At 53.2% G+C, this 11511-nt stretch overlaps 1 protein-coding gene across 1 annotated transcript; it reads right to left on the bottom strand.

Annotated features, from left to right (window-relative positions):
* Nucleotides 1-3408: 3408 nt before the first annotated feature.
* On the bottom strand, nt 3409-11060 carry SLC5A6 (solute carrier family 5 member 6; the record flags this gene model as incomplete). The annotated part of the gene is made up of 15 exons (XM_079720683.1): nt 3409-4387; nt 4784-4899; nt 5135-5238; nt 5453-5634; nt 5783-5869; nt 6274-6341; nt 6684-6796; nt 7205-7293; nt 7835-7964; nt 8160-8300; nt 8683-8837; nt 9156-9223; nt 9897-9948; nt 10276-10341; nt 10668-11060. 15 exons carry the CDS (start codon nt 11058-11060, stop codon nt 4235-4237), a joined length of 1917 nt encoding a protein of 638 aa, XP_079576809.1. The 3' UTR covers nt 3409-4234.
* Nucleotides 11061-11511: the final 451 nt, after the last annotated feature.

Here is an 11511-nt window from a genome sequence, read left to right as displayed (position 1 = left end):
AAGCATCGAAGTCAGGAAGTTAATGTTACTTCCATCTAATACTCAGATCCTATTTAATTTTCAGCTATGGTCCCAATAATTACAAGCCAGTTATAGAATGTCTCTCAATTTTATTTTGTCTGATGTTTTCTTATGATTAGACTCAGGTTATACATTTCTGACAAGAGAATCACAGAAGTGATTACATGTTCTTCCCTTTGCATCTTATCAGGGGATGCATGACTGATTTATCCCATTACAGATGATGTTTATTTTGATCACTTAAGATGGTGTCTGCCAGGCTTCTCCACTATAGTTCTTTTTCCCTTGTAATTAAGTATTTTGTGCAGAGAGAAGTATTTGAAACTATATAAATATACCACACCCTATCTAATTTCCAACTTACTACTTTTATCAGTATGAATTCATGATTTCCTTTTTTCATTCAATAGCTTATAATCCATTACTTTTAGTGCTCAGAATGTTCCAGATTTGGCTAGTGAGAGTCCCTTCAAGCTAACTTCTGTGTCCTTTGATATGATCTTATCTTTCCTTGATAAGTTCTTTGCTTTCTGGCACAAGATGTTCCAGGCCTATCTTGTACTTTGGTCCCAGCCCTAGAATCAACTATTTCTCCAAGAAACCTTGGGTTTTTGTTGTTTTAGTGGGAAGTGTATTTAGCATGCAAGATCTAGGCACAAGCACTTATTGCTATCACACTTCTCCTGCTCCCAAACCCTCAGCGGTCAGAGCTACTTCCCTCCCTGTTTATTTCTATATTTACGTAGATCTGTTGAAAACCATGAACACATGCCAATATCCCCTTCTCCGATCCACCACTACAGAGTTCATTCTTGCTCTCTCCCTTTCCATGCATGTAACACCCTTCTCTAATAGTGAGAAACATGGCTCAGGTTATTCCTAATATACTTATTTGATTAATCTCTCAGCACATAGTCAAAGCCCCGACACTCTCTCTCGCATGTATGCCCTCCTCATCCTACTCAGGCTCTGACACTGTAATGGGCTGGCCCCTGTGTGGACGTCTTCATCTCCCCACCACTGGCTGCCTCCATGGCAGGTGACCCTCTCACCCTACTTGGACTCCCACCTGACGACAGATCTTCCTCCTGTACAGATGCCCTCCTCACTGCACTTGCACTCTATCAGCCCAGGTTGAGCTGCATGTGTTGCTCGCACGTGTAGATGCCTCCTTCATTTTTTTTGGCCGCGCAGCATGTAGGATCTTAGTTCCCTGACCAGGGATCGAACCCGCATCCCCTGCCTTGGAAGCGCGGAATCTAAACCTCTGGACTGCCAGGGAAGTCCCGCCTTCTTCATTCTGATAGGGTTCTGATTCTCCATGTGAGACACACACACACACACACACTGGCTCGGACAAGCCATGCTGAGCCACCTACCTTGTGGATGCCCTCCTCATGCTGACACCCCACGTTAAGCTGCCCCCCCTCTTAGGCTCCCACCTCACTCACTCCAGCTGACAACCCACACGCCTTCTTTCCTGTGAGGGCTCCTTTCTCTTTCTCCAACCCCACGACAGGCTCCCGACCCCCATGGACACTCTCCTCATCCAGCTTGGGCTCTAACAGCCCACAGCAGGCTGCCCTCCACCTGGTTGCCCTCTTCATCCTGCTCAGGCTCTGGCATTCAAGCTGGGCCACTCCTATGCATGGCCTCCCTCCTTCCACTTGAGCTCCGACACCCAGAACGCTCAGCCCCCAGCATGAATGCCTACCTTGTTCTACTCCACATAATGGCTTAAGGACTGAATTATTCAAGGAGGGAAGGGGAAGGAGAGCTCCAGAAATACTAACTATACCCAGAGACATTTTGTCATGAAATGTTTCAGTAACACAATGCAATATATCAGTGTACTGGGTCATGCTGTGAAATACATTCTTACCGTGGGTCTCAAGAAAGGTTTGAAGGCCACTGACCTAGAAAGATTCTAGAACGATGGTACAGTAGCACCCCATTTAGTACAGCGTTGTTCTCTGGACTGCTACCTCAGGAGAGACCCTGTCACCTGTGTGAGCACCCTATCAAACAGGACACTGCTTCCAGGCAAGAGATGTGACTTTGGTGGGCTAACGGGAGTCACAGACCCGGGTTCTAGCTCTGCTTCAACCCTTCACTAGGCAAGCAATCCAGTTACCTTATACATTAAATATGCAGATGATATGGAATGTACTTCTCTCCCAAAGTATAAAATTAGGTAGCATGTGAAAAGTGCTTTGAAAACTACAAAAATTATCACAATAGCTGGCATTTAAGGAATGCATCAGTCCTTTACACACAATATAATTTTGAATCTTTAACTGTGACATTCACACCTAATAGATGAAGTAACTGCAGTATTTGAACCCAGGTCTGTCCATTAGACTCCACCCTCAATCATTAAATGGTACTTTTAAAACACTGCATGAAAAGTTACTGCGTTAGAGACAAAGGAACATCTGTGTTCTGTTACAGAGTTTGAATTATATGGAGAATGAATTTTTTTTACCATTCCCCTTAAATATAATTCCTGCAAGTTCTGAGTCCTGTAGGGTCTCCCCTTTTTCTATGTAAATATAGCCAAAATGCAAGAATTTGAGACAAAAAGGGGCAACTCAAAGGCCAACGGTGGCACCTGGTACAGAGTCCCTGGGTGGCACAGTCATTTCCTTAGCTCTAAGATGGCAGCCAAGGTAAGGCCCTTGAATGAAGTGGGTGATGGATAAATATGTTGAAGAATGAATAAATGAGAGCCCGGCTAGGTCTACAACTCTGGCAGCTGGCTGGGGTGGGGACGTGGGCTGAGCAGTGGCCCTCAGCCCCAAGGTGGGGGGCTGTCAAGAGGAGGGCAGACCTCAGGGCAGAGTCAACCTGGCGTTTTCTGGGACTGGCCATGGATGTGTGTGGGACTAAGTCTCTGCTGAGGGGCCTGGAGAGCTTGCCCAGAGCTACTTCTGGGCAGTTGGACGGGGCCAAGCAGAGCTAGAGACCAGGTGTGGGTGGGCATGAGCAAAGTGTTCTTCACAAGACCATTAAAGTCCACCTCGAATGTTCTATTTTTAAAAGCCAAATAGCAGCATTCTTCCTCCTGCCCCAAAGTGAAAATTCTCAGAGCAGCAGTGACTGTATTGGTCAAGGACGTGGTGGGTGGGACAGGGAACAGACTGAGCCACAGGCGAAGAGAAGCAGCAGAGGGAAAGTGTGCATCTTCCACCCCATAAGCACAATGCTACCCCCTGTAGACACATCAGCCAGAGACCAGAAACCTCACCAAGCCATCACTGGTCCCCTGTGCCTCTCTCCTCAGCAGAGGAAGACCTGTGCATGGGAAGAGGGGCTCTTTATCTTTGCCAGGGATAGCACTAAGGTGGACAAGAGCAGGTGCAGACAGTACAGGAGCCCGAATTCTAGCCCAAGAGCAGTTTTTACTCCCTAGGAACATAGATATGTGGGGAAGAAACTCCAAAAGAAAACAGCATGAATGACCAAACGCCACTAGGGTGGCGTGGCTCAGGAGTCAGACGGATGGCACGCTCCACAGTGGACCTGGTCATGCCCTAGTTTCTTAAATTAACATTTTCCCCGTCCCCAAGTACCCATTACAGAGGTGCAGGGTGGGGCAGCGAGGGAAAGGGAAAGCTTCCCTCCTCTACGCGAGGGAGATGAATGTACCTGTACGCTCCGAGACGCCTCTCAGGGACACCAAAACCTCCCTCTCAAGAATGGAGGTAGACAGATAATGAGAGGGGCCTGGGTATCACAGACAACCTGAAAGTGGTGCCACCAGGGCCCTTTGTGGCTGACAGAATGTGTGCTCCGAGGGGACTGCGAGGGAAGCAACAGCTGGCCAAGGCAGCTGAGTTTTACGGGGAGATGGTCAATCTTGACAAAGTGGGTCCAGCACTGCTATTTCTATTCACTTCAAAGGAGCCTGATGATGTGGAATCAGAAGCCATTATCCTTTTGCCAGAGGATTCGCCTCTATCCCTTTCTCTGGCAAAATCCTACCCTCTGCAAGCCTGGTTCTCTAGAGAACAGACTGGCAAGGAACAAGGAAAAACCCCGTCCTACTCTCACACCTCCCGTGACATGACAGCTTCTACTGCAGCACAAACTCCCAAGAACAAGGTCCTTTGGTGTGGGCGAGGTCATCCAGTCCTTGATCACCCCTGAGGATGACCAAGGAACCCGTTCCTGTGCCACAGGGTGGTCTCTGGGGCTGGGTCCCGAGTCCAGATCAGAGTGAGGTCTCCTGGAGGATGAAGGTGGGGCTGATCCCCTGGTGGGCTGGGCCGTCCTCAGGCACGTCCACGGCCTCCTTGTCTCTGCTGCCCCTCAGCATCCCATTGCTCACCTTCTCCGGAAACACAGCGGTGTCCACAGAGAGATCCTGGGGAACACAGAGCAAAGGGACTGGGTGGGGTGAACGTGAGGCAAAGGGGAGGTGAAGGAACCTCCCCTTTCTCTTGCAGGAAAGATGACCCTGCTTTGATCCTGGCTAGAAAGGAGACCAACGAGGAGCAGGCCCGGGGATGAGCACGGGGCTGGGAGGAGGGAGGCAAAAGGCCAGCAGCTGTGGCCTCGCGGGGCCGAGACCCTTCTGCCCACCAAGCCCCCGCTCCCCTGTGGGAAGGAGCCAGGCCGCTGCTGCGGGACAGTCCAGCTCAGGCCAATCATCAGAGAAAGGGGAGATGGGAAGAGAAAGAAAAGGGAGGCACAGGAACCCAGGAGGTCCGGCAGTAGCCTGAGAGGGAAGGGAGGGGCGATCTGACAACAGAGGTGCTACCTGGCTGGGGGTTTTGCAGTGAAGTCGCTTCTGACAGGACATGGGCAGGAGGGCAACGAGTTTCGGCAACACTGGGTAAATGGTCCGAGGGTTCAGGGTCCGGCCCCGCATTCCGCCTGAAGACAAAGTGCTCCTGAGGCTCCTATCGTGTAACCAGGGCACACCCGCGGCCCCCTGCTCTCAGGACTCTAAACCCCCAGTCCCCGCCCACCTCCTCGAGCTCCACCAAGAAGCGTGACTGTTCCAGGCACCCAGGAGCCCAGGATTCCCTGAGCTACAGACTCCAGACCCCTGAGCGCCCTCCCTCAGCTGGTCCCTGTTTCCCTGTGCCCCCATGCCACACCCCCTCACCACTGAGCAGACTGACAGCCAGGCCCACCACAATGACCGTGGTGGAGTTGTGAGCGCTGTACCATAAATACGACAGGGAATAGAGCCGCTGTAGCCCTGTGGGTCTGCGGAGAGCAGAGGGTGAGACAATTAGCAATTCAGTGACAGGCATTCTTCAGGCACCTGGCTCCACCCTCCTACGCGGTCCTAGAATCCTGGGACCCAACACCCGACATTTGGCCCAAGTCCTCTGGTGGCCATCCCTTAGCAAGGCCCCTGGAAAACCCCTCAGAAATGAGCTGTTCTCCACAAGGAGAAAGAGAGTGAGCTCTGACTCACTTGGAGATAGTAGTCGAGGGCATCAGTGTGGCCATGGTGACAGCAGTCAGATTGCTGGGCAGGGAAAAGCTGGACCCATTAGAGGGAGTGGGTGCTCTGCCAGAGCCCACGCTGGTCACTATGCTCCCAATGCCGATCCAGAAGGCCATGATCAGTCCAGCCAACAGGCCCACGATGGCACCCTGCCCAGAGACACGACACACTCTCTTGTCTCAATGCCAGCCCCACCAAACCTTCACGTAAGTTCCCAGCAGTCACGGTGAGAGCCCTGCCAAGTCGTTCCCCAGGTCCACCCCTGCACATGACCGTGGAGCCAGATGGGTCACTCACAGGAGGATTGGCACAAGGAAAGAACATCCCAAGGCAGAAGAGTCCGAGCAGCGGGCCCCCAACCATACCAAAGATGCTGATTGCTGCCTGTGGAGGACAGGGTTGAGGAAAAGAACACTCAGGCTCAGAGATCCCCAGCCTCACCAACGTGGCACCGCTACCACCACTGTCTCAGAGCCCCACCTGTCAGATCTGTCTGTCTGTTCTACCTGGAATCATCAGAACGCAGGATTCCAGAGGGCAGCAATGGTTAAGGGAATGCGCTCGGGGTTCTCCTGAGGCCGATCCTTAGATATCTCTCAGCCAACAATGACCCTGGGGCTTTTGGCTACTTGAGAATCTGTTCACAGCCAAAGGTAGCTCATCAAAGGGGAATCTCTGACACCTGCCCCTATGTCATTCCTTTCACAATAGCTGTCTTCTTCAATTTCTGGTTTCAATCAGCTCCTTTTCTCCCTTAAAAATTGCTTTCTTCCCTCCATAGTCATTACCTGAAGCACAGGTCCCATCTGGGAGGAAATATAGGCCATTCCCAGACAAAGTAGCCCATAGCCAAAGGCTGAGGAAAAAGAAAGGAGGAAACAAGCAGATGTGAGTTAACACAATAAAAGCAGGAAAAGCAGAGCAAAGCTCCTTCCCCAGCCAAACTACTACCTCTGTGTCCCTGGAAACGGGGCATATTACCTCAGGCCCCACCTCCAGGTCTCTCCCACCCCGTCCTCACTCTTATGTGACTCAGAGACCTCCCCAGGAAATTCCCTGACATGTAAACAAGGTTGGTGCTTCATTGGGCAAGTGCTGAGCCCAGGCTAAAACGGGTGCTTCAAAGCAGAGGGACAACAGTTCTCAGGGTGTGTCTTAGAAAGAACACGGCTGAAGAGACGAGGAAGCATAATCCCACCGATGATTCTGGAAAGCATGGTGGCCCGGACTTCAGAGAAATGAGGGAACCAGGGTCGAATCAAGTCTTCCATTGTAACAGTTGCCAGTGAATTAAAAGCAGAGGATATGGTGCTGGAAGAAGAAAAAGACAAGTCCAGAAGCTGAGAAATGCAAAACAAGGGACCCCACTGAGGGACTAGCACCCTGAAGGCAGGAGAGGACGTGTGCAGCCCAAACACCATCCTGACAGTTGGCAGACGAGGAAGAGGCCTGGGAGGCAGGGACACCTGGCCTTCTCTGAGTGGGGTACAGGTTTGGTTCAAGTAGATCAATTCCTGGTATCATAAAAGAAGAATCCTTCACCAAAAAGGGGACTCTCCCAGGAGAGGATAGGCTGTCCCACACAGACAAGCTGCCCCTTGTCATTCACACATGAACGAACACAGTGAGAGATTCAGAGGGACCCCCGCTCCACCCATCACCTTGTACCAAGGAGGGGTCAGCTGTGTCAAGCCTGATGGAAAAGGTCAAAGAGTGTACCTTAGGGAGCCACTGAAGAGGCAGGCAACAAAGAGCCCAGGCAGGCCTGGCAGGCCTCTCAGGAGATCCATCACAAAGTACAGGACAAACTGCAGGCAGAGCAGAAGTGCACAGCTCTCCTCAGAGAAGCCCATCCCCAGGGCACACCGCCCTTCCCCTGCCTATGTCAGGCAGTGTCTGGAGACTGCGTGCTTTAGGAAGGGGGCCAGGCACTGAGGGCAGCCCCACAGTAAGCGGAGAGAAAGCAGGCTCTGGAGAGAGGAGGACGCAGCCCACACCCCAGCTCTGCCTCAGCGAGTGGTGTGACTTGAGCATGCTGGCCACCCCCTTGTGCAGCCCTTTCTCCTCTGTAAAATGAGGCTGTCGGGAGGGTTAGATGAGACCAGGCGTGTGACGGCTCCCCACAGAGCAGGTGGTGCAGAGCGGTGAGTCAGTGAAGGTAGGTCCCCGCCCCAGTAGGGTGGGCACTGTGATTAGCTGGGGGCTGGGATCCTCACATGCTGGATTGTAGATTTCCAGAACAGGAAGGACTTTCCATTCATTTCCCACCCAGGGTGGGAGTCCCTCCTGCAGCCACCCAGACACTCCCCTTGGGGGGGTCCAGGAGGGGGGTCAGGGAGGCCTTCTCACCTGGTCAGGGGCTGCTTGAGTCTGCTGGGTGCTCATGGGATACTCCTGGTAGTAGGCGAACATGACCAGGCCAATGAGGCAACCCATGCAGAGGACCACCTGCTGGCAAGGGAAGACGGCGTAGCAGGAGCTGCAAAAGAGGCCAGTGCCAAGCAGGGAGACGGTGCTAGCAGGCACGTCCCCAAGCCCCAGAAAGCAGCTCCACGTCCTGCCCAATGGGTGCGCGTGCGCTCCGGCATCCTGTCCCAACCCAACTGCCTCAGTGGAGCCGGGGCCCACTCTTCCCCCAGCCTGTGCTCCCCGGTCTTCCTGGCCCTGCACTCACAGCACCGCAGCCTTCTCTGTGCGGGAACTGAGGTAGCGCTGCACCTGAGCCTGGTTCACTCCATACAAGGAGAGCATCATGAAGACACCCCCGAAGGCCAGCGTCCAGAAGGTGTGCCGCACAAAAGGGTCCGGATCCAGCCTGCCAGAGACACCAACATGTCACTGTTGCCCCAGAGACTCAGCCTTCCCCACCCTCCTACAATAGGGGGCACGCAGGGCAGAGAGATGGCTGCCAGGGCGAAGCGGGACTCAAGACAGGGCAGCAGGTTGGGTGGGGAGGGGGTGGCTCCATCCCTCCAACCATAGCCTCATCCCAGGTGCTAAAAACATCCTGACACTCAACCACCGGCCAGAACGCTGTGCTCACCCTCCATCTCCGCAGTGCCAGCCTCCCACTGGCCTCAGTGCTGTACTTCAACTTCCACAGCTTGCCCTCTGCTTACTACAGCCCTAAGCGCAGGCTCTAGGTGGGCTCAGCTGTCAGGCACTACAGACCCCAGCCGGGGAAGGGGTGTACTTACTCGATTCCAGAGATAAGGCCATGCTGGGAAGCCACATCCCACACGTGCCCCAAACCGCCCACCTTGGCCGACCCCACAATGATAACCACCAGCTGCCCTAGGAACATAACCAGTGTCTGGAACACATCTGTCCAGATGACTGCCTTCAGTCCACCCTGCAGGGAAAAGACAGCACACCTGCCACAGATGTCTACGAAGCCATACCACCAGCGAGGGCACCAGACAGCCGCCAGCGGTGTACAGCTGCTAAGATCCTGCTGACGTCACTCCCAGCCCATGCCCACCTTCACCCCCCACATCCCATTTCCTACATCTCATTTCACAGCACCCTGGAAGGTCATGCCCTCTCCTCACCTATACTCTTATCTCATCTACCACCCACCTATTGATCTTATCCCATCTTTTCCCTTTCCTCCCATCTCCCTCCCGATTTCATCTCTTCTCCTCCCTCCCCTAAGACTAACTGTGCTTACCAGAGCAGTGTAGACGGTACAGACAATGCCTAGGGTCAGCACTGACAGCCAGAGATCAAAGCCAGTCACTGTAAACAGATAAAAGTCACATTCCTGGGGCTTCCCTGGTGGCGCAGTGGTTGAGAGTCCGCCTGCCAACGCAGGGGACACGGGTTCGAGCTCTGGTCTGGGAAGATCCCACATGCCGTGGAGCAACTGGGCCCGTGAGCCACTACTGAGCCTGTGCATCTGGAGCCTGTGCTCCACAACAAGAGAAGCCGCGAGAGTGAGAAGCCCGCGCACCGCGATGAAGAGTAGCCCCCGCTCGCCGCAACTAGAGAAAGCCCTCGGCACAGAAACGAAGACCCAACACGGCCAAAAATAAATTAATAAATAAAAATAAATTAAAAAAAAAAAAAGTCACATTCCTGTCTCCCGAGGAGGGTTTCCCAGCAGAGAAGTCAGAGAAGCCTTGGTAAGATATGAAGCATTTAGTCATTAAGGATGCTATAAATCATTTACCACAACGGAAAAAAAAAGTTTGCAAAGCTCCACCAAAAGGTGTTGATTAACCAATTCAGATGGGGCCTGGTAATGTTTGATTAGCTTTCCACCTCTAGTAGAGACCAGCCAAGGGCCCAGGCAGTGAAATAATATCCTGGTCAAGGTTGGATTCTTTTCTGCACACTCTCCTCTACCTGCCCCTCCCAAAGGTTTTTCCCAGCCTGCTGTGGCCGGGAGTCAGGGGCTGTGACTCCTCACCTGCATTGAGGGCCAGTGATGGTGCATAGAGGACAACCCCCATGTAGATTACCTGTCGGGTACGGAAGAGAGAATGTGAGGGGAAGAGGAGATGAGGGTGGGCAGAGAGAGGAGGAAAGATGGACCTCAGCTCCAATATCCCAATGGCCTCCCTTCACCTACGCTCACCTCCCTCTCCCTTCTTCCAAAGTTTGGCTTGCTGCCACCATAGTACCTGTGCCAGAACTGGAAGGAATGGGAAGCAGGATGCCTCCGGGGGCTAGCAGGAATTTCAGTCTTGCTCGTCTGAGAGCAAGGAAGGCTCCAGCTGCCTCAGCAAGCCTGAGTCCAGTTCCCCCTACCATGCATCAGGCTCAATTTCCATCCTCATTCCACTTACCATCTGAAAGATGAAGGTCACGGTCCCACAAACCCGCACAGCTTTATTGAACCGGAGCTCCAGGTACTAGGTAGGAGTAGATATATTTTTTTTAAAAAAAGGTATTCCTCTCCACTCCACCCCCAACAATTCACACACAACTTCCCTCAAGAAACCTAGGAGCAGAGGAAATATCCAACTCGCATCCACTCTGGGCCCCACTCAGCACAGCACCCTTCTTCTCTCCCAACTCCCACCCCGCCCAACTTCAACCAGAGAGAACTTATAAACACACAATGTATTCCCTGTCACTCTCATCAGGCAAAGGAGATCCAGGGGCCCAGATCCCTAGGTGCCCTGTTCCTCCTCTCCACCCCTGACCCCAGGGGTCCTATGTGCTCCTCCCTCCCTACCTCGTAGGCACTGGTGAGATGCAGGCGGTAGAAGATTGGGATGAAGATGTGTGCTGGGATCAGCAGCCCCAGGAAATAGGAGCAACCCAGGAACCAATACTGGGTCCCAAATCGGTAGATCTCGGACGGCACGCCCAGGATGGCCACGGCTGACTGGAAGGTGGCCAGCAAGGACAGCGCCACAGGAAAGCAGCCCATTTTGCGGTCCGCCAACAGCAGCTGGCCGATGGTATGTCGCCCCCAGCCACGATAGGCATGGTAGAGCCCAATGGCAAGGGAGAGAACCAGCAGCAGGACAAAGACCACATAGTCCACCAGGGAGAAGGTGGATGTGACCATGTTGGTGTCTGAGGCTGTGGGGAGGGGAGCGGAGGTGCTCACCGCCACACTCATACCCTCTCTGTGTCTGTGACCTGCAGCCACTTGCTGCTCCTGGGCTCTGGGCTGCCCCTTGGCTGGGCAGTGGCAGGCAAGTGGCTACAATCTGACTCCCAGCCACCGTCTCACCGTCCTCCTCTACCACCAAGTGACATTGTCCAGGTGAGCTGCAAAGAAATCGGCTCTTAGTCAGGCCTATCCTGCCTTCATGGTCACCCACCCTTGGGCCTGTGCCTCCCACACCCATCAGATTTGGGCCAGCCAGCTCCGTGGCAGCCCTTGAAGGTGTGGAGGTACTGATATGGGTTTGGTAGGGCAGAGAGGGGAGGGAGGAAGCAGCAGACTGAGACGGCCAGGAGACAACTACTTGGCCAAGTCCTTTTTGGGTGTGCACAGCTGTGAAACTTAAGAACCTTCTTAGGTCTCCACCCTAGCAGTGAAAGAAAAATCAACTCTAGCCCATGTT

The sequence above is a fragment of the Hyperoodon ampullatus genome (genome assembly GCF_949752795.1).
Source record: "Hyperoodon ampullatus genome assembly, chromosome: 15".
In the NCBI taxonomy this organism is placed as follows: Eukaryota; Metazoa; Chordata; class Mammalia; order Artiodactyla; family Ziphiidae; genus Hyperoodon; species Hyperoodon ampullatus.
This window is presented reverse-complemented; position numbering and strand designations above follow the sequence as displayed.